We start from the raw sequence: 22,919 nt of genomic DNA on the forward strand, positions 1-22,919 counted from the left end.
GAGGAAAAGTAGAGGAAGGTAGGGAAGGTAGCCAGTATTGCAGATGATGGGGACTGTTGGGTGGTGGTGATGGATGGCCATGCTGAATCTAGACGCCACGCCCACTGTTGAGCTCTAGAGTCCCTGGGAATGAATCCAGAGGAAGGCACTGAAGCTGGGAGAAGACTGAGTGGGCCGAGGAATGCCCACCCTGCTCCCCCTCCACTGCAGCAGAGCTGTCTTTGTGCTTTCAGCTTCTTTACAGTGCTGCCTTGTAGCATTCAGGTCAAGCAGCATTGTACAGGGCTATGAAAGAACTAAGAATGACCTTCCCTTGGGGATCCAGTTGGTGCAGCTTTATAGCTTATCCCTATTTATACACTTTTGTTTAAAATTATTCTTTTAAATAGATAATATAAGCATGTGATTTAAAAAGGAAACCTCAAGAGGTACAAAAGGATTGTCTCATTTTTAGTTAAAAATACTGTATCAGTATGAAGAAATTAAGAATTCTTTATTTGAATATTTTAACACTTCTGTTTTCTTTGTTGCATGTTCCTTTAAGTCCTGTGCTTATGTATTTTAAGATATTTTAGTTGGTGTACATACCATTCTATGTTTTTTACTTAAATATTATAAATTGCATGGTTGTATAGTTGATTACTTTTTATGTCATAAGTCATTCACATAGAACTGGGCATTTGGTTGCTTGCCAATGATAGCTCTGCAGTAAAGCTTTTTTTTTTTTTTTTTTTTTTTTTGCGGTACGCGGGCCCCTCACTGTTGTGGCCTCTCCCGTTGCGGAGCACAGGCTCCAGACGCGCAAGGCTCAGCGGCCATGGCTCACGGGCCCAGCCGCTCCGTGGCATATGGGATCTTCCCGCACCGGGGCACGAACCCGTGTCCCCAACCCGTGTCCCCTGCATTGGCAGGCGAACTCTCAACCACTGCGCCACCAGGGAAGCCCGCAGTAAAGCATTTTTAAGCATGAAGCTGTTCCTTGGATGGATTTATTCTTGATAAGAGACTTATTCAGGAGTGAGATTTCTCATCTAAAGAATATCATACTTATGAATTGTGATAGGTATTGCCAAGATGCTTTGCACAAGGGCTGCACCAATTTAGATCGTTTTTAGCAATGAATGAATGGATTGGTTTTACCACAACTTGACTAATATTGGGGGTAGAATTTCAGTTAGTTGTTTGTTTTGCTAACTTTTTTTTATGGTGCCAATTTAAAATACAGTTTTATTTAAGACATTGCATTTTCCACTTAAAATACAGTGCTTATAAAGTGCAATGTTATTTCCTTTCCCTGTATACATATTCACTGTTCAAGTATCAAGAATGCCCAGTTGTTTACTATAGCAGCTCAGCTTTAAAACTGCCTTGGAATTTGCTACACATTTGGGTCCTCCAGTGTTTTTTGTGAAACAATGCTAAATCTATACTGGGTTGGCTTAATCAACCTCTTCAGTGGTGGGTGCGGAGGAGGCACCACCAGATGGAGGAGCTCGGCCCCCAGGCATTCCTCCTGGTGTGTGCCTCCTGCACTCTCTGGTACAGCTTGGTAATGATGGAGTTGCAGATTTTTTTCCAGCTCCTTCTGCTGATGTTCGAATTCTTCCTTCTCCGCAGGATGTAAGATCTTGGGTCACTCAGACATCCAAGGAAGGAAGCTGCCAACATCTGGAGTTCTTTGCTAACTTTTAATGGATCTAAAATTTTACTTTTTTTGCTCACTTAGTGAGGTTGAATTTTTTTGTCTGTGATATTTCTTGTATAATTTGCCTATTTGTGTTACTTTTCTTCTTTGAATTGGGTCTTAATATTTTTTACTTATCTGTATAAAACTTTTTATTTAATTGTAGTTATTGTTTGTCATATTTAATTCAAATGCTTTTCCTAATCTGTATTCTCCTGTGACATTTTCTGGCATACTTTGAAGTAGGTTTAGAGTTGTCTGGGGGTCAAATTTAAGTAGCCCTGGATCAACTGGATTAAATGTAAATACTTTTTTTTGATCAGCAGTCAACTTGCTGCTAAAAACTATGTACATGGTACTCTTTGGGGTAGCTTTTATGAGAGAACAGAAATTAAGATGAAAACTAATTGCCTTTTTTTTTGATGTGCTCAGAACATTAACCAGGTGGTATTTGTTGGAAATTTCTTGAGAATTAATACGATCGCCATGCGGCTTTTGGCATATGCTTTGGATTATTGGTCCAAGGGACAGTTGAAAGCACTTTTTTCGGAACATGAGGTAAGCAGACTTACTTCCTGTGACATGTTACCTTCTTAAAGGGCATGCAGTTCATGCTGCGCTGGAATTTGAAGTAGTACTTATTTGTTTCTGTACTTGTATAATATGGGTTAACTTTGGTCATGTTCAAAAGCTGTTTCTTACCTGATTTAATGTAAGGTAGATATTTGGTTAATTTAATTTTGAGCTTCAGTTTTAAAGAAGAAAGTCTTGATAAACAGCCAGCTATATTACAGATGCCATATTCTTTTCTGAACCGTCCTTTATATTTTCCCCATTGCAATTTGCACTTACTTTGTAAATGCACTTACTCTGAGTTCTTTTTTCATTTTTTGATGTCAGTGTTTATGTATTGATGTAGTTCATGTGCCAGTTTACCAGTTATTTAAGATGTATGTTCTAAAAACAACTAGGTCAGTAAAAAGCATTCCAGGATTAGAGCCACACTATCATAAGAACATAACACATAGACAGGCTATGTGGAAAAGAATAACTGAATTGCTCAACCTGATAATCCTATTTTGGAAAGTGCCTTTCTGTTTTTCAGTTTGAGGAACAGAACCAGAGCTATGGAAGGGACTTTCTCTTTCCTCCCCTTGATTGTGGGGCAGTTGGACTCTTTAAAGTGTTAAAGTGGATTGTAGATAGTGTTATTACGAACATTTTTCAGAATTGTATTTGCCTATTTACTTTAACAGTGTTTCTATGAATTGACAGAAATCAAAGTAGGATTTGAAGTAATATGAAGAGGCTGTTTTTTCTTTTAAGGTTGCTTTAAGTTTTTCCTTTTAAGTTGCTTAAGTTCATAGTTAAAACCCAAAGTGCATAATTCCCCATATCAAAAAGCTTAAAGTTTAAGTTATCTAACTTTCTTTTTACCTCTAATCTTATTATATTAGTAAATCAGTACTGAATTATCAGTTTCTTATAACTTTTATATGCATCTTGCTTTTTGTGATCTTTGACCTATTTTGCTTAATATTAGAATAAAAATAAATCCTGTTTAATGCTGTATCTTAGTATAACTTGCCTCCTGCTGAGTTTCTACCTCTTTTGAACCTTTTTCAAGGCAGAATGTGGAGGTTTCTTAGGTTAACTTTTTTTTTTAAGTTACGTCTTCATATCGTAATAATTATGACATGAACCCTTTATGTTTTGTTTTTCCCATTTTGACTTCCTCTCTGGTTAGCCTGTTGGCTCTGTTTGTCTCTGTGTTTTCCATTTACATTCATGCCTCTGGCTCTAATGTCGATCTCTGTACTTCTGGAACTCTGATTATTTTAGGTTCTCTGAGTCATGAAATATTCTCCTGTCTGCACACTGAAGTCAGTGTGTCTACTGTTGTGAAAGCTTTGTATAGATTCTTCTCAAGCCTTTCTCTTTCATTGTTTACTGTTCTCATCTTACACTTCTTGGCTTGTAACAACCTCTGTCTTTTACTAGATAGTAGCTTTTGGGTCTTCAGTGGAACTCACTATAATGGTTAACTTTATCCCTTCTTCTTTTGTTGTAAAATAAAACACAGATACAGAAAACCACTTTATATGTAAAGCTAACTGTTACAAAGTGAACACCCTTGGGACTTCCTTGGCGGTCCAGCAGTTAAAGCTGTGTGCTTCCACTGCAGGGGGCATAGGTTCCATCCCTGGTCAGGGAACTAAGTTCCTGCGTGCTGCGGCCAAAAAAATTAAAAAAATAAAATAAAATAAATAAAGTGAACACCCTTGAATTCTGTCCTCTGGCTGTAATTGTGGGTTTCTGAGTGTGGCTGAGTCTTGCTCAGTTGTGTCCCTTCTACAGTTTCTGACTTTCTCTCATAATACATTCATGTGGCTGCTTACTTATTTATTTTTTATTATTTTTAATATTTATTTACTTGGCTGCGTCAGGTCTTAGTTGCGGCAAACGGGATCTTCGTTGTGGCATGCGGTATCTTTCTTTTTGGCATGCGGGCTGTTTGTTGCAGTGCGCAGGCTTTTCTAGTTGAGGTGTGCGGGCGAGTGCATGGGCTCTGTAGTTGTGGCGCACGGGCTTAGTTGCCCTGCGGCATGTGGGATCTTAGTTCCCTGACCAGGGATTGAACCTGTGTTCCCTGTATCGGAAGGCAGATGCTTAACCACTGGACCACTGGGGAAGTCCCCGTGGCTGCTTATTTTTAAAGCCAAAAAAGAGTGAAAGGGCAGGCCTCTCTGTTGTGTGGCCACATGTTCTTTGGAGAAGCTTTTCTTGGAAAATAGACTAAACCTTAGTTATTTATATTTCAGAGACTTCTCATATGTTCTTTTTTTTAAAAAAAATTATTTATTTATGGCTGAGTTGGGTCTTCGTTACAGTGCGTGGGCTTCTTATTTTGGTGGCTTCTCTTGTTGCGGAGCACGGGCTCTAGAGTGCAGGCTCAGTAGTTGTAGCGCACTGGCTTAGTTGCTCCGCGGCATGTGGGATCTTCCGGACCAGGACTCGAACCCGTGTCCCCTGCATTGGCAGGCAGATTCTTAACCACTGTGCCACCAGGGAAGTCCCTCATATGTTCTTCTAATCCATAGCAGGTCTTCCAGGATCTTCCCATATTCCTTTTTCAGTCACTTCTTTCTTTCTTACAGTACTTTACTGTCTGATTGCATCCTTTGGAGACCTTGATGGATTCTGTATCGTTGTACGATTATTCTCTGATTCCTGCTGATTTCTGCCAGTATGGGTTTTGCCTCATTTTCTTTTATATTTAATCCTTGTTTAGGTTTCTTGTTTGGGTTGTCATGTCTTGGTTGTATTTGGCCTTGATTACTTACTTCAGGAGATGGTCCTGTAACGTCTTCAGCTGCTGCTTCTCTGTCTCATGCCTCTGCCTTCCCCTCAGTTGCTTCTGTTCTTCAGATGTTGCTCCTCTGTCCTCACCCTTCTCTACACGTTGCCTGAAGGTTCTGTTGTCCAATTCTCTGCTGCTCACCTCTGCCAGTACTGCCCTGACTGCTGCCCTGCTCCAAATCCAGACATCCAGTGACTTTCTGGGTGTAGCTGCTTGGCTGCCTGGGGCACCTCAGCTTTGCACATCCTGTATGGAACCCTCTTCCTTGCTCTCCACATCTCTTGCTCCTGTGTCCTTGTTCTCTCAGGGGTGGTGTGACCGGATGTATGGGAGGGACATCAACATGTCTGCCACCCTCATCCGCTTCTTCAGGCGAGTCTTGAACCCATCCCACCCCCATCTTTCCACCCTCAGCCCAGCTAGCCCTCGCCCTCTGTGACCTGTCCCTGCTTCTCCTTCATTGCACTTCATGTCTCATCTTCCCTTCATTCCAGAGTTGTCTGGAAATGCTCCAGGCCCCCCTGTTGCTTCTCACCGCCTCATTCTGCAGGAGACGGCCCAGGTACCGTCCTTTACCAGGGGTAACTGGGCTGCTCTGGGCCTCATAACTTGTGGAGCCCCAATTGTGGGCTCTGGTCTGATGTGCCAGAGTGTCCTTCCCCCGCTGCCTGGGAGCTCTGCAGAGCTTCTCTGCTCCCAGGCTGGCCTTGGGCTCAGCAAAATGGGAGTCAGGAAATGGGTGTCAGGAATTAAGGGCTGTGTTGGCTTTAATGCTAGTAATCATATTTATGGTAATTTAAATAAGTCAAAGGAGAATTGCTCTTATTTTTTTCTTTCTTTTTCTTTTTTTTTTTTTTTCAGGGTTATTTTGGAGCTGTTGGAGCACTCCTTGAGCTATTGAAGATCCCCTGATTGTTAACCTGGGGAGGGGTTCCTGGAACCTTCCACAATGGGATTTGTGGACTTGTTTTTTTAAGAGACTTACTCAGTTTTATGATTGTGTACTACCTGAATCAAAGCGAGAAAGGACAAATGTATTTTTCTAAGTCATCAAGATAAATCTTAATAACCAGTAAGGAAAGATACATATTAAAAAAAAAAAAGTGGACCATGTCCATGTCGGTGAGAATTCTCTGTATTTAAGTTGCTCTTCAGTATAGCTTTGTTCAACTTGCTGTGTATTTTTGAAATTCAGCATCACTTTGTGGAGCCACTTCAGGGGAGGAGAGCTGTTCTGTGTTCAACGGGCTGTGGGTTTTTTTTTTTTTTTTTTTTTTTTTTTTTTTGTGTGTGTGTGGTACGCAGGCCTCTCCCAGTTGTGGCCTCTCCCGTTGCGGAGCACAGGCTCCGGACGCACAGGCTCAGCGGCCATGGCTCACGGGCCCAGCCGCTCCACGGCATGTGGGATCTTCCCGGACCGGGGCACGAACCCGTGTCCCCTGCATCGGCAGGCGGACGCTCAACCACTGCGCCACCAGGGAAGCCCCGGGCTGTGGTTTTGTGTCCTGTTGAACTAGCTAAATGTAAGGCAAGCTATTGATACTATGTATTATAATCTAATCACAATTTTATCAGTGAGGCCTTGGAGATCATCTTAATGTGCATTAACTCTGGTGTGCATTTAGCTTGTGTGAATGTATTGAAAAACATGTTTCAAGGTTCTACAGACTTATTGGGCAGGTTAATTCTGTGCCTTTAACAGTTAAGCAACTTTTGGAAGGGCAGTTCTAGCTTGTTTACACTGTAGATCCTGGGAAGGTCTGTTTGGAGGGAAAGGACTTCTCCCCTGGGCAGAATATCCTTGGGTAGTGGAGGGATAATTGATGTGATGGAAGTGAGTAAGCTAGTAGAAAAAGCACATCTGGAAGACTAAAAGCAGACAAAGAGGGCTGCCAGTATCGACAGCTTTTCAAGGAGTGGGGGGAATCTGGTTATTTCAGGCTGGTAGAGAGGGAGGAATTGAGGTGTCCATTGATTAGCTCATGGAGAGCAGGGCGGGGCTCTCCCGCCTTCTGCTCCCTGCCTTGTGCTTGCTGGAAACTGCCTGGGAGGCTGGCTCAGTTGGATCTAGTGGAGGGGCTGCGTGTGGGAGGCTCAAAAGGCTGCTTGAGGAGAGACAGGTTTCTAGATGGAGTCTTGGTAGAGGTTGGCTTCTTCCTCTGGACCGAGGAATGGAGCCAGCGTGAGCCTGTTCACTGCCCATGGAGATCCAGGTTGATCTCTGAGGCCTTGTGGGGTCCCGCCTGGTCTCCCCGCAGTTACTGTGCTCACAAGGCTGTCCCATTGCTTTTTTTTTTTTTTAACATCTTTATTGGGGTATAATTGCTTTACAATGGTGTGTTAGTTTCTGCTTTATAACAAAGTGAATCAGTTATACATATACATATGTTCCCATATGTCTTCCCTCTTGCGTCTCCCTCCTTCCCACCCTCCCTATCCCACCCCTCCAGGCTGTCACAAAGCACCGAGCCAATATGTGCCATTGCTTTTTGTGGGTCGTGTCATGCAGCCCTTGTCATCTCCATAACTTAACAGAGGAGGAAACTGCCCAAAGTCACACAGCTAGAATCCGGCAGAGCCCCCTTTCCTCTTGTGCCTTGAAGTCACCTTCCACCTCCATGGATTCACCACTTCCTGCTCTTGAGAAACTGCCTCTGTGACTTCTTTTTGTGCCTTGTGCTCAGCCCATCCTTCTTACTCCAGTGAATCTCGTTGCTAAATATAATGGACATTTCATGTTCTCATCCTCCTCAGTTCTAACACTGCAGACCCCTCTTGCTTTTCCTTCTATCTCCTAGGCCACTTTGTCTCTGCCAATTTATTCTCCACTGAAGATAATTAGATATTGCTAGCCCTCAGGCTCAATCCTTGATCTCCTTAAGCAGTCATCAGCACTCACCTTGACTCTGATTTCTAAGGTAGCATATCTGGCCCAGCCCTTGCCTCTGAGCTCCAGTCCCAAGGCATTGACTGCCTTCTCTTCCCTCTTCCCCTTTCCCGCTTCTCTTCTGTATCTCCAAGGCCATCTTTACACAGAAATGTCTCCATCCTCTCCCCTGAAGCTCCGCCAGCATCCTCTCCCAGTTTCCTGCCACTTCACTACCTCCAGTTTGTGAGATGCATGTAAACTCAGTCTTGTCACCACAGCTACCACTCTGGTCTAAGCCACTGCCCTGTTTCATCTTAGCAGTTATCCCTTCCAGTCAGCCCTCCAAATACTAGCCTGAGGGTCCCATCCCACACTCACCTATTAGAGGCAGTGGGGGTGGTAGTGGCTGTGGTCATGGTCCAGGTGTGAAAGGAAGGTGGCCAAACCAAGATGGGAGCAGTGGATGGTCAGGTAGAGAGGGATGCTTTAGAGGGTTGAGTTTAGAGATGTGGAGATTGGAAGTGGGGGAAGGAGGTTCTGTGAGGGCACCTAGGCTTGCTGGGGAGACTTGGTTTTGGGCTGCCTGATTTTTGATGCCAAATCTGGATATTTAGGTCAGAGACCTGAGAATGATGTGCATGTAGGTGGGTAGAACGTAGGTGGGAATTTAGTGAATCCCAAGGTAGAGTGAGAATAACAAGAGATGTGCAGACAAGGAAGAGGCTGCGAAGAACACCGAAGAGTGGTCAGAGGGGACTAGTGCAGGGGGCCTGTTGCTCTGGAGACTTGAGGGGAGAGGAGCTCTCCAGGCACCTGCATTAAGAGGAGGTTTCAGAGGTGGCACAGATTTGGTTGCAGGGCCATGGGTGGCCTTGAGGGGGAGCAGTTTCCCTGAAGCTATGGGGCCAAAGCTGAGCTGCAGAGTCCTAGTGAGGGTTGGTGAGTAGAAACAGTAGCTGCCACAGGATGGCTTTGGACCAGGAGATGTTTTTTTCTCCTCCCAACAGAATAGTTGGTATTTCCAGACCTGGGTTATAGCTAGAGGGGTGAGGCGTGGGCTGGTTCCACCACTGCAACCTCCTGAGCACTGGTGTCCACATTTGGGAGACTGCTTGACTGTGTCCAGCCACACCTGTGGTGCTGAGGCCAGGGTGGCAGGGGGGCCTTGGCCTCTCTGCCTTCTCCTTTGCTGTGGCCTGGTGCTCCACTCATCACCCCTGACTGGCACCCCACACCATGGGAAGAGATAAGCCAGGCTCCTCTGTCACAATCACCTGTTGCTGTTGACCAATTCTGTTTGTTCAGAACCACTCTTCAGCTCTTGCTACATGGGCTTAAGTGGGATGTGGGTGACCAAGGGTGTGTACATGCTCAGCACAAAGTATTTTTAAAATCTGCTTTTTATTTACATTTAAGTCAGTTACATGCATGTCTTATTTTTTAAACAAGAGTAATTAGCAAAATGCATTAAAATTTTAAAATAGCAATTAAATATACAAAAATATATAGCTTACAAAAAACTGCGAATGTTTAAAAATATTCTGCTGCATAATTCTTGGTGTACAAACATGTCTATGAAACCTGAGGTTCAGCATTTCATAAACCTTTTTTTGAGGGAGTTATACGATATCTAGTGAATAAACCCCAATAGGCTTAAAACTATAGGACTAATATCCACTCTTTCTGGCAAAGATCTGTCAAGAGACCCAGAGATGACAGTTCAGGAACACTCTCTTGGAAGACTGAGCTGTTACCAGGAAGGACTTCCTAACACTAGCCTCATCTGCCTCTCCTGCTCTAGCGGGGGTGCCTGGGAGGGAAGGGGTGGATGGAGGGATGGTGTGCACCTGGCCCGAGACACAGGTCCGCCAGGCTTGTACTGGCCTAGGGAGCTGAGAGGGGCTTCATGGAAGAATAGACAAGTCCTTTGACACTGGTGGGGCCCACAATGTGGGTACATGTCCCTGGAGCAGGGAGGCCCTGACACTACAGCCACAGAAGGGAGCCCTGGGTCGGTAAGCCAAGTGTGCTGATGCTTGGTCTAAAAGTGGAATAAAACTGCATCTTGCAACAACAATTTAGGCTCTGAAGCTGAACTGGAATAATATTTACTGAACAAGCCCCTCTGTTTTCCTCATGTTCCCAATCAAATGGAAGCACATTCCATGGCACGTGGAAGCCTTCGTTAATCTACTAAAGGAACATGACCCAGCATTTTCCAGTTAACAACTGCAAATTTCACCAGAATTTAGACACTTTCATCTCCTTTACTCAAATTCCTAAATGCTAACGATGAAAAAGACAAGAGGTTCATCAAATGACAGAAGAGTGGAGTTTCACATACAATTCCTTTGCAAGTTTCAGGTCAGGGGCCCAAGTTGCACTTTTAATCTAGGGAATCCCTGGGCTGCTGTTCTGTGTGGCAGGATACCAGGGAGGTGGGTGAGGAATGAGAGGCACAAGTCCATGCCCCTCCCTTCAAGGCTGCCTGGAGGAAGCAGCTTTAACCTGGATCTCCTGCAGGGGCAAGAATGAACTTAATTGTTTTTTAAAGAAAATGTTGGTGGGATAATTGCTGTTGTTGAAAAAATGTTGGGTGAGGAGAAATTCTATGGGAACGTTTTCTTTTTAGTGTGTTCATAAAGAGTGGGAAGGGAAAGGGAGTAGGTTCATGAACTTGAACGTTCGGCCATATCTGCTGTTAATGCTGAGGCAGCTGACCACCTATTTGCTTAGCAACATCTGAGACATCTGCCCCACAAAACAGAAGGATGTCTCAGCCTTCAGTTACTGCTGCTTCTCAAACTCCTGCCTCAAAAACATGGGCTTGCCTAAGAAACCATGACAGTTGTAACCAGACGTCACTGCTGGGCTCTTGGTCCTCACTTGAAACTGGATTGGGGGGCTGAGGTGCGGCTGCAGCCTGTCCAGGCTCCTGCAAAAGCTGCTGGACTGTGCTGTTGCTTTTGGCTGTGGAGCCTGCTCTTGAGTGCCCTGCAACAGACTCAGAAAGATAGGCTGGAAACTGGTTGTGCTGTCTTGTTATTTGGGCATCAGTGGTTAGGGTCAGGGAGGGATTGTAGTTTGATTGGGGTAGCAAACTAGAATTTCATCATGCTGCAATCAGTGGAAAATATGCCTTATTCAAAAGGAATGTGATTATAGAAATATCCCCCAATTCTGGGCTCACCTTTTACAGATATTCTGACTTCTGGGATGGTTCTTCCCACATGACTAGGAATGTTCCTTGAATATACTTGTCTGGTATTACACAAGTAAAAAAGAAAAATTATACACATACACACAGTTGATTCTTGAACAATATAGGTTTGAACTGAGCAGGTCTACTTACACGTGGATTTTTTTCAATGAATACATTCTACATGATCCAAAGTTGGTTGAATCCTTGGATGCTGAACCGCGGATATAGAGGGCTGACTGTAAAGTGATGTGCAGGCTGTACAGGGGGTCAGCGCCCCTAACCTATGTTGTTCAAGGGTCAACTGTGTGTGTGTGTCTGTGTGTATATATATATACACAAACCCACACCCCATGCACATGTACATACATGTGTATGTACTTGTATATGCATAAATAATCTCTGGAAGAATCCACAAGGAACTAATAGTGGGTGCTCAAGGGGTGAGGAACTTGGCTTGCTTGGAGGTCAGGGATGCAAGGAAGACTTAACTGTTTATGATTTGTGAACCACTTGAAGGGATTACCTATTCAAAAAATTAAGGAATATTCAGCACTGAGCAACCATGTTGGGGAGCACTGTGGGCAAAGGTAAACGGAAGTGACTAAGGAAGATCAAGATGGGAAAGGGAAGGGAGCCAGGTGAACTGGGACCCAGGGGAGAGCCCCTACATCTCAGGAGGCTCTCTGCTGAGGTTGTTTCTACCGGGACAACAGAGGAGCCCCATGTGGCCAGCATGACGGTGTCACCTAGTAGCACCAGCCCCCATGACTCTAGGCCTGCCTACTGGACTCCAGACATGGTGGCCAATTCCCCACAAGAGCTGGTGGGGACACCCTTCCTACAATCCCTGGGTGGGTGGATAAGGAAACAGGTTTTGGGAGGCTAACTTGCAGGAAGGCATGTGGCTAGTGAGTGGCAAGGGGGTGATTCAAATCAAGCTGAGCACCTTTTCTCTACAGAGCTCTGGGGATGCCTCCCTGTGTGCATTTCATAATTCCCAGAAAACCTCTCAGAAAAACAGTTACTACAGTCGTTCAGGGCAGCTTAGCAGAATGGGACCAGGCCATGAAGATGATAGGCTTTGGAGTGGGTAATGTGGAAAGGAACAGGGCATGAGGTCATTCGTTTGATGGATTTGAGGGGCTAGGCACTGGGGAAAGGATCTTTGTCAAGACTTGTCGAGAACAGTGTGTTTGGCAATGGTGTGAGGTCCCCTGTATCCCTCAGCCCAGACTTCCCCATGGTCCACCTGCTCCCATCTGGCCATTACTGTCTTGTCCTGTTCCTTGGCTAGGGCCTTAACTACTAGGGATAGGCCTAACCAAATCACTGTGGCAAAGAAAAGCAGCAGATGACAACTAGCATGTTAGGCCTACTCAACCAGGAATCAAGTCAGGCTGGTTTTGTTCCCTGTTCCTAAAGCCAGCTGAATTCAGCTGTACCCCTAGTAACAACTAGATAATGATTCACCCACCCATGGAGTCCAGTTGAGTCTGAGTTTTGCTCCAGTAACCCACAGCACGCAACACCCAATCTCTGAGTTGCTTAAGACACATTAAGATGAAGTTAAAAAAATCACGTTACCTGCCAGTGACCCAAAAGCAGACCAGAGTCCTCACATGTATACAGATTAACAAAAGGTCAACAACTCATGGAGATAGATTTGGACAGGGCAGCCTCACTGTGAGGTGTGAGCTTGATCAAAGAGTATTAAGGGATCCTTGTTCTTTAAAAATAAGTTTTTTTGAATGGAGATTTGACCTTGTCCTTCACATAAAACGGTGATTTTAATTAGAATTAAAGGAAGACATAAATTAAACCCTGGCCGTTCTCAGTTACAGCAGTGCAGCACTGGGACGTTCTGGAGGAGGACCCAGATGTGGGGAGCAAACACATTCACGTTGTGTTGCTAAGAGTAATAACTACTGCAGGTGACACTGGCCATGCTGCAATAGAAGGACACCAAGCCAAGAAAGGGAAGATGACTATAAGCAGAGCGAACACTCTTAACCACTCCAGTGTCAAGCCCCACCTTAGAAGAGCTGGGTTTTTAAAAGCCCTGCACATTCACAAGTGTTGAGGTCATGGTGTAAAGCAGACCCATGATGGTGCCTAGTGGGGAGCGCACAGCACTCTCAAGCTTTCCTCTAATGGATGGGCTTTGAATATCTGGTCCAACTGGCCTTTAGCTGTGACACCGTGAGATGAATTAATTTGCCTCCCTACAAATAGAGGGACTTCGTGAGGCTGTCTCCTTGGTACTGATGCACTGAAAGGCTATAATCCTACAAAAGCTGTGCGATGAAATAATTTGCAGTATAGAACACAAGAATTCCTCCTTTGAAGGGAAAAGTTCTATTTCCTATTGGAACCCCATAACTAAGAGGTGACATTTGTCCCAAAGCCATTATGTGAAAATGGTGAGCGTTGGCTATTAATGAGGCTAGTCCAAAGTAAGCCTACTTCTGACATTGGTCACTGAAAACATTTCACTATAAACTGGGTGCTTTGCAGCATTCAACTCTATTGTGCTACAAAATAGAGAATGCAGAAACAGGGTGAAAGTAGGAGTGTACAAATAGTTCTTTTCATGGGTGCCAGACAGACTAAGGCTTTCATATAAAAATATTCCACACTTCCCTTGCCCTGTTTAAAGAAGCAGTCCAGTTAGCATACCATGAATAGGTCACACATAGGGTACAGCCAATTCCGACCGACTGGATTTGTAATTTCCCAAACTGGATTCTGCCCAGCATTTTTATAGGCTAATGGGAATTTTCCTCCTCATCTGATCCCAGCCACCTGAGCCAAGGACAGGTTCCCTCGCCCATTCTAAGACGGTAGAGGCTGGATTCCAAGAAAATTCCTGGAGATACGCCATGAACAGAGTAGCAAAGTTTCCTCCACTCTCCGTATCATGCAGGCTGTATTTCCAATGAGAAACTGCCCCCACTCATACTTGGGGGATGGGGCAGAGAGGCAAAGCTGTTGATGAGGAGTCCCACCCCTGTGATGGAAGGAGGTGGAGAGCAGGGCTGTGGAAGAGAGCTTTCTATCTGACCCAATGCTGTTTCACATAGCTAACTTATAAAATAGTCATGAATCCTGCTAGACTCAGTCATTTCTAGAAAAGTTGGAGAGAAAGAGTGAAAGAGCAGCATGTGTTTCTCCCCTATAAAGACACTTTCAGTTAGTTATCCAAGTCCAAATACTGAAGCACACACCAATGGTGAATAGCCTTGGAGGAGCTTCCTGAAACTATTCACAATTTCTATCATTTCCCTGGCTTCAGAATTACATAGGGATCTTATTTGTGATACTTCAAATTGTTAAGTCAACGATGGGCATTTTCTTTTGAGTAGAAAGAGAGGGCAAGAGAGGGAAGAGAACAGAGAGAAGGATGGGGAGAAGCAAGGGGGTTAGCATCCTCCTCTCAGCTGAGCAGGGCCAAGGGGACTGGCCGTTATCAGTAAGATGCTCCTCTTTGGAGCCATGTGAGGGGCTTACAGCAGCTTCCTACTGAGGCAGTGGGCCAAGACCAGCAGGTACGCTGGAACCACACTGCATATGTGGGAATGTGGGCAGCACCCTGAGGCCCCCAGGTCATACAGGGACAGCATGGGCTCAGAGGCCCACCCCCTGCTGGGGCTCCTGATGGCAGCTTGGCTGTGCCTCACTGGTGAGTAGGAGGGGAAATAAGAGGAAATGGCTTTTGACCAGACCTTTCCAAGCACATCTAATGTTTCTAGCTTAGATGATTTGATAAGCAAGTGTTGTGAACTTGAGGCAGGACCTGTGGTGATGGGTACTGCTGCTTTTTTGTAACCAAAGCCTTGGGTTCTAAGATGGCCTTATCAAAGGGACATAACGTGAAAAGCCTTGTTGGCACTGCCTCTGGCACTGCAGCCGGTTGTGCTTGGGCTGAGGTAACCACTGTTTTTACTTGGCTGGGGCTGCTAGGAGGGTTTGCTGTTGCAAAGGCGTGCACGGTCTGCATAGAAGCTCATGTGTCCACAGGGTCGGGGTGGGGGTGGCTTTAAAGACCTGCCCTCAGTTCCCTTCTCTAACACTTGTGTTTATCGTCCCTTCTGCTTGATAAAGATTCACCTTGACATGGAGATAAGTGTCTGGGAGACAGAGTGCAATGGAGTTAGCAAGAGACCCTCATGAGGTTTCTTGAACCAAACCCGCAGGCTCATCTACTCCTCTTCTCTTGGCATGGGGTAGTGTCAGAGTACTTTGGTTGTCACAAGATCCAGAAGTCTCGGTTCCCAGCCTAGTTGGCCCAAGAGTTCTTCATTAGACAAAGGAAGCAGCAGCTGGTGCCCCAGGTAGAGCAGCCAACACAGAGACTGCTTGTGTTCCTCCTGGCTCCACGCAGACATTGGCTTCTGCAACAGTTTGATCCTTGTGATGAGCTATACAATGTTCTCTGCCCCAGGGAGGGGACCCTGTGGGGGTCCACGGTCCTGCTTACTATGCAACTGGGCCAGCTGCAGAACCGGCATGTTGCACAGTGGACATACTTTGCGAACCTCCAGCCACTTAATAAGGCACCTGCAGAACGAGACAGCACAAGAAGAGGTCAGTCCCATGCTCGTGGCACCCCCTGCCCATATGCCTCACATGTTGAACATATCTGTTGCTCAGAGGTGGGGACTGGAGTGAACAGCCAGGTCCCAAAGAGTTCTACCACTGGGTGGAGAATGCATTTCACCCTCTGGAGGAACCAGAGACTCCAGCTTTCCAAGAAGCTACAGTCAGTATGCTATACTCTCAGTCATCCATGACTTCTTAAAGAATGAAGTACATTGAGGAGGGTGGTGAGAAGGAGGAGAAATGAAGTTTTCTAATAGAAATACAAAACACATAAAATTGCAAGAAAAGGGGGAGTATTAAATATGTCTGTAGGAGGGGGGAGGAGATGGTCCCACACTACTATTTACATTCAGACTTATTTATTTTGATTTAAAATAACTATGTTTTTTTTTTTTTTTTTTTGCGGTACGCGGGCCTCTCACTGTTGTGGCCTCTCCTGTTGCGGAGCACAGGCTCCGGACGCGCAGGCTCAGCGGCCATGGCTCATGGGCCCAGCCGCTCCGCGGCATGTGGAATCTTCCCGGACCGGGGCACGAACCCGTGTGCCCCGCACCGGCAGGCGGACTCTCAACCGCTGCGCCAATAGGGAAGCCCATAACTATGGTTTTGATTAAAATAAGTTTTTAGGAAAGGAAACTCTCATTGGAAAGTTCCAGTAAAACAGCTCTTTATAGCCTGGGCTCCAAGGAGGTGTGGGCTTGTCTGGCGCTCTGCCTGAAGTCCTGCCTTGGTATTCACGTTCCACCACCCTGATCCCTCCTAATGTCACACACACACACAAAACAGCCTGTAGGGCACTTTCAGCTTTCTGCATTATAAACCAGTCATGAAGCCATCAAGCTTGTCTGGCACTGCTCCAAGCCTACAAGTGAGTTGGTCAATGTGCCTCAAACTCAGGTCCTCTTAAATAATTCCACACCAATACTTACTTTCTGTGGAAGGCATGCTTACATGGACAAATCCCCAACTCATCTCGAGGCTTGAAGTCTTCTAGGCATACTGCACAGAGCTGAAAGACAGATTCACAGATGAGGCAAAGTATCTGCTAAGGACTCTCCCAGGCCCCCAAGGGGGGGGGCCTGTAAAGTGCAGGCCCCCAAGGCCCAGCCATTTGAAGGGACTTCCAATGTCCCACAACTCTTTAAGTGAAAGAAACAGGCTCGAATCGGCAAGGTCTTCTGAAGAAGAATCTCCTGCTCTTCCTGTCACGTGTCTTCAAGATGGAGGGCAGATGGGAGAAGACAGAAAGCAAGAGGCAGGTTTCTTTACTTCAGTCCATCAAAAGATTCTGACTTAGGTTTATTCTCACCAGATAGACTGAGCATAATGTAATTTTCTGTGCTGTGCCAAGAGGCTGACTTTCTGCAGGGAATGCTCTGCCTGCTAAGCAGCAGGGCCCCTGAAGGGACTGCTCGCACCCTGGGGCAGGCCCTGGGGCTCTCCTTTCTCCAGTTTTCATAACTTGGAAACTATAAACCATGGCACAGCCTGCAGTAGTATGCTTCTTGTAGTTCCTGGGGCCCCTTACTTTGGCACTGTCCTTCTGTCAGTGTCTGTCTTTGTCTTATAAAAAGTTATTCAAGAGTCACTGAATTTAACCTTATGAAAATGTGCAGATGGGGCAGGATTGCTCTGACAGGTGGCTAGGCTCCACTGCTTGGAAGGAAGCCTTCTTCAAAGCCAGATGCTGGGTTCCAACCACTACTTCTTGGGCACTTACCAGTGCCCAGGGACACCAGGTATCATCCCATTTACTCACTTTACAAATGGGGAAACAGAAACTCAGAGCAGTAACCATGTTGTCTGAGGTGAGTGGCCAGGTCTGGCTGGGGACCCAGGTCTGTTACACTTTCGTCTGCCCAAAGCTTGAACTCCTCCCTGCTTGCTTCCCTGTTCATCTCCAGGGATCCTGGTTCAACCATCACCATTTCTTGTCCAGACTGCTGACCTGTCTCCCTGTCACCTGTTTCTTAACCTATAACAAGTAACCCAGTATTCTTAGGTTATGTGACAGGACACATGGCTCTTGGTGTCCTGTGGCCAGTGCTGTGGCTGTTGGTCTTCCAACACCCTTCTCCAGGGAGCTCTCAGGGCATTATGTATATAGCAGACAAGATCTTCACAGGAGGAGGAGCATGGATAACTTATCAGATTTGGCATTACTGCTGAGACAGCAGGAGAGCAGGGAGGAAGGCAGGACAGATGGCTGGCCTTGGCTCGGACACCCAAGCTGTGTGACTTCTGCCATCATGATGCCTCTCAAGCTCTGTTGCTTCATCTGTAGAGTGAAGATATTACATACCCCCAACCCCCTGCCTGGGACTGTCATCAGCTCAGGTTGGGGGCAGGCCTGAGGAGGCAGTAAGGCAGTCTACCAATACCAGTTGTTTTTATTCACGTTTAAATTTAGTGATGGGAGTACTATTTTCAAGCCCAGTTTTGTTTTCTGGAGGAAGGTTAAGAACAAGCTGTGGGTAAAGATGAGAAACTAGCGGTTCCAACTTTGGGATGATCTTTTTTGGGCTTCTGCTTCCCATCTGTAAAGGGGAAATGATGTTCCCACCTCCTACATTGTGTGAAAAGGTCCTCTGGCCTTAACCCAGCTTCCCTCCCAGCATAGCCTTCTGAAAGAGGGTGAGGACTGCTGGCTCTGCCCTGTAGATATTCAGTGCTGACCCTACCAAAGGGCAAGATGTTGCTTTGGTTATTTTTCCAGAATCCAAAATTAGATTTGTAGCCTTTTCAAATGGAGTTACTATTAATGGCTATTACGTTCTTCTTAAAAAATTCTAAAACCATAGTCACCTGAAAAAAAAAACAAAATAAATTCTGATGTGTTAAGCACTAAAGTTGACCAAAAGCCAAGGTCAATCATGAAGAGAAAAGCCTTAGATCTGACTTCTTAGAAGTTCCCTCAAGGGTCAAACTAATTTTACAAATTTACAGATCATATTTTGCAAATAAGCTTTACTTTCCAGTGTTTCAACAAGATTGTTTCTCTCATTCCTTTTTAAAAATGGAGATATATAATTCACACATCATAATATTCACCCCTGTAAAGTGTACAATTCAGCAGTTTTTCATATATTCACAGAGTTGTGCAACCATCGTACTATCTAATTCCAGAACATTTTTATCATCTGCTTCCAAAAGCCCATGTCCATAAGCAGTCACCCCCCATTCCACCTTCTCCCCTGGCAACCACTAGTCAACTTCCTTTCTTGATGGATTTGTTTATTCTGGTCATTTCAAAATGGAATGGAATCATGTAATGGTATCATACAACATGTGGTCTTCTGTGCCTGTCTCCTTTCACTTAGAAAGATACCTTCAAAGTTCATTCATGCTGTAGCATGAATCAATACTTCATTTTTGTGGCAAAATAGTATTCCGTTATATGAATATACCACATTTATCCATTCATCTGTTGATGGCTACTTGGGTTGTTTATACCTTTTGGCTGTTGTGAATAATCTTGCTCTAAACATTGGTGCACAAGTATCTGTTAAGAGTTTTCATTTCTCTTGGGTATATATCTAGGAGTAGAATTGCTGGGTCATATGGTAGCTCTATGTTTAACTTTTTGAGGAACTACTAAACTGTTTTCCAAAGTGGCCAAACCATTTCACATTCTCACCAGCAATGTATGAGGGCTCCAATTTCTCCATATCTTCAGGTTATTATTATTGTCTGTCTCTTTGATTATATCCATCCTAGATGGTATGAAGTGACATCTCATTGGGGGTTTGATTTGCATTTCCCTAATGACTAACAATGTGCTTACTGGCCATTTGTGTACCTTCTTTGGAGAAACGTCTTTTCAAATTCTTTGCCCGTTTTTTAGTTGGGTAATTTTTCTCTTTGTTACTGAGTTGTGAGACTTCTTTACATATACTAGACACAAATCCCTTATCAGATAGCCAACTGATTTTGACAAAGGTGCAAAAGCATTTCAATGGCAGAAGGACAGCCTTTGCAACAAATGGTGTTGGAGCAATGGGACATCCATAGACACCAAGCAACCAAAAAAAATTGATAAACTGGAGTTCATCAAATTTAAAAACTTTTGCTCTGCAAAAGATCCTGTTAGGATAAAAAGACTGGGACAAAGTATTTGCAGATCTTTTTATTTTGTAGGCTTTTTATTATTGAGTTGTAAGAGTTCTTTATGTATTCTGGATACCAAACTCTTACCAGATATAAGATTTGCAAATATTTTCTCCCTGTGGTTTGTCTCTTTACTTTCTTTTTTTTCAATGTCTTTTTTTTTTTTCTTTCTTTTTGCTGTATGCGGGCCTCTCACTGTTGTGGCCTCTCCCATTGCGGGGCACAGGCTCCGGACGCGCAAGCTCAGTGGCCATGGCTCACGGGCCCAGCTGCACCGCGGCATGTGGGATCTTCCCGGACCGGGGCACGAACCCACGTCCCCTGCATCGGCAGGTGTACTCTGAACCACTGCGCCACCAGGGAAGCCCTTTGATTCATTTTTGAGTTCCTTTGTGTATGGTGTGAAGCAGGGCTCCAATTTCATTCTTTAAGTGGTTATCTAGTTATCCCAGAACCATTTGTTGAATAGATTACTCTTTTCCTATTGGATGTCTTGGCACCCTTGTTGAAAATCAATTGACCATAAGTGTATGGGTTTATTTCTGAACTCTCATTTCTATTCCATTGATCTGTATGTCTGTCCATCTGCCAGTATCACACTGTCTTAAATACTGTAGCTTGGCAGTAAGTTCTGATATTGGGAGGTGTGAATCCTCCAGTCCTCTCCTGTTTTTAAGACTGTGTTTGGCCATTCAGGGCCTCCTGCATTTCCATGTGAATTTTAAATTCTGCTTGTTAATTTCTACAAAAAAAAGAAAGGGCAGCTGTGATTTTGACAGGAGTTGTGTTGATTTTGTAAATATTTTGGGGGAATACTGCTATATTAACAATAGTAAGTCTTCCAAACCATGAACAAAGGATGTCTTTCCATTCATTTAGGTCTTCTGTAATATCTTTCAATGATGTTTTATAATTTTTCAGTGTACAAGTCTGAGCTTCTTTTGTTAAATTTATGCCTAGGAATATTGTTCTTTTTGATGCTATTGTAATTGGAATTGCTTTCTTAATTTCATTTTCAGATTGTTCATTGCCACTGCATAGAAATACAGCTGATTTTATTTATTTATTTAATTTACTTTATTTTATTTTTGGCTGCATTGGGTCTCAGTTGCGGCACATGGGATGTTCGTTGAGGTATGTGGGATCTTTCTTTGCAGCGCATGGGCTTCTCTCTAGCTGTGGCCTGTGGGTTTTCTCTTCTCTAGTTGTGACATGCAGGCTCCAGGGCTCGTGGGCTCTGTAGTTTGCCGCGTGCAGGCTCTCTAGTTGAGGCGTGTGAGCTCAGTTGTTGTGGTGCATGGGCTTAGTTACCCCGTGGCATGTGGGATCTTAGTTCCCTGACCAGGGATTGAACCTGCGTCCCCTGCATTGGAAGGCAGATTCTTTACCACTGGACCAGCAGGCAAGTCCCTACAGCTGATTTTTGTATATTGATCTTTATCCTGGAAATTTATTGAACTCATTTATCTTGTGATTTTTGGTGGATTCTTTAGGGGTTTCTGTGTTTACAAAATCATATCTGCAAATATAGCTTTACTTCTTTCTTTCAAATCTGGATGCCTTTGATTACTTTTTCTTGCCTAACTGCTCTGCCTAGACTCCTCCAGTACAATGTTGAATAAAAGTGATAAGAGTAGGCATCCTTGTCTTGTTTCCCCTTAAGAGGAAAAGCTTTCAGTCTTTCATTAAGTATGATGTTAGTTGTGGGGTCTTTTTGTTTGTTTTTTAAAATTTTTATTTATTTATTGGTTGCTTTGGGTCTTCGTTGCTGCGCGTGGGCTTTCTCTAGTTGCAGTGAGCGGGGGCTACTCTTCATTGCGGTGTGCGGGCTTCTCACTGTTGTGGCTTTTCTTGTTGCGGAGCACAGGCTCTAGGCATGCAGACCTCAGTAGTTGTGGCATGTGGGCTCAGTAGTCGTGGCTTGGGGGCTTTAGAGTGCAGGCTCAGTAGTTGTGGCGCACGGGCTTAGTTGCTCCATGGCATGTGGGATCTTCCCGGACCAGGGCTTGAACCCGTGTCCCCTGCATTGGCAGGCGGATTCTTAACCACTACACCACCAGGGAAGCCCAGTTGTGGGTTTTTCATAGAAATCTTTATCAAGTTGCAGAAGTTCCCTTCTGCTTCTAGTTTATTGAGTATTATCATAAAAGAATGTTGAATTTTGTCAAATGCTTTTTCTACATCTATTGAGGTGGTCATGTGTTCTCCCTACCCCTTTATTCTGTCAATAGGGGGTATTACATTGACTCATTTTCCTTTGTTGAACCAACCTTGTATTCCTGGGATAAATTCCATTTAGTTATGATATATAATCCTTTTTATATGCTGCTGAATTTGGTTTGCTAGTATTTTGTTGAGGATTTTTACAACTATATTCATAAGGAATATTGGTTTGGAGTTTTCTTTTTTTATGATGTCATTGACTGGTCTTGATATTAGGGCAATACTGGCCTCACAGAATGAGGATAGGAAACATTCCCATCACTCTTCATTTTTTGAAGTCAAAGAATAGATCCTTTGCAGCCAGTTAAGCCGACTGTGCTCTTTTCCCCATGGGGGCCTGGTGCGCAATGGCTGCAAACAGCAGCCTCCTCAGTAGTGTATGCGGCCTGTTGCCTGTATGGGTTGCCCTAAGGGACCTTGGAGACAGCCCTTTCCAGTGGACATTAATGACTGGCATGCTGTCCCCAATCTAGGCTCCAGACAGGTATGCATGGTGCCTTTGGAAAGCCCCAGGGCACAGTGGCCAGGGTCCACATTGCCAGGTCATAATGTCCATCCGCACCAAGCTGCAGAACAAGGAGCATTTGATTGAGGCCCTCCGCAGGGGCAAGTTCAAGTTCCCTGGCCACCAGAAGATCCACATCTCCAAGAAGTGGGGATTTACTAAGTTTAATGCAGATGAATTTGAAAACATGGTGGCAGAAAAGCGGCTCATCCCAGATGGCTGTGGGGTCAAGTACATCCCTAATCGTGGCCCCCTGGACAAATGGCGGGCCCTGCACTCATGAGAGCCTTGGCGCTGCCCCCTCCCTACCCATGCCCACCAATAAACCCTACTTTCTTGTCAAAAAAAAAAAAAAAAAGAATAGATCCT

General features: G+C 44.7%; 3 protein-coding genes and 1 non-coding gene across 5 annotated transcripts in view; 3 read left to right on the top strand and 1 right to left on the bottom strand.

Annotated features, from left to right (window-relative positions):
- PANK2 (pantothenate kinase 2) overlaps nucleotides 1-6,158 on the top strand; it is a 27,895-nt gene extending 21,737 nt beyond the window's left edge. The window contains exons 6-7 of the mRNA XM_060125167.1: nucleotides 2,117-2,242; nucleotides 5,907-6,158. Of these exons, the coding sequence (XP_059981150.1) occupies nucleotides 2,117-2,242; nucleotides 5,907-5,957 (177 nt within the window). The 3' untranslated portion in view covers nucleotides 5,958-6,158. The remainder of the gene's footprint in view (nucleotides 1-2,116; nucleotides 2,243-5,906) is intronic.
- Nucleotides 6,159-9,312: 3,154 nt separating this feature from the next.
- The window catches only part of RNF24 (ring finger protein 24), a 149,628-nt gene continuing 136,021 nt past the window's right edge, over nucleotides 9,313-22,919 (bottom strand). For both annotated transcript variants that reach the window (XM_060125168.1, XM_060125169.1), the window contains exons 5-6: nucleotides 16,645-16,724; nucleotides 9,313-15,673 (exon numbers count right to left, since the gene is read on the bottom strand). In XM_060125168.1, the coding sequence (XP_059981151.1) occupies nucleotides 15,535-15,673; nucleotides 16,645-16,724 (219 nt within the window). In that variant the 3' untranslated portion in view covers nucleotides 9,313-15,534. The remainder of the gene's footprint in view (nucleotides 15,674-16,644; nucleotides 16,725-22,919) is intronic.
- LOC132506614 (small nucleolar RNA SNORA70) lies at nucleotides 22,340-22,474 on the top strand. Its single transcript, XR_009535926.1, has one exon. It is a non-coding gene; the product is annotated as a small nucleolar RNA SNORA70 (small nucleolar RNA).
- On the top strand, nucleotides 22,590-22,850 carry LOC132506194 (large ribosomal subunit protein uL16-like). The gene has a single exon (XM_060124735.1). It carries the CDS (start codon nucleotides 22,594-22,596, stop codon nucleotides 22,831-22,833), a length of 240 nt encoding a protein of 79 aa, XP_059980718.1. The 5' UTR covers nucleotides 22,590-22,593; the 3' UTR covers nucleotides 22,834-22,850.

The sequence above is a fragment of the Lagenorhynchus albirostris genome, chromosome 15, assembly GCF_949774975.1.
Source record: "Lagenorhynchus albirostris chromosome 15, mLagAlb1.1, whole genome shotgun sequence".
Lineage (NCBI taxonomy): Eukaryota > Metazoa > Chordata > Mammalia > Artiodactyla > Delphinidae > Lagenorhynchus > Lagenorhynchus albirostris.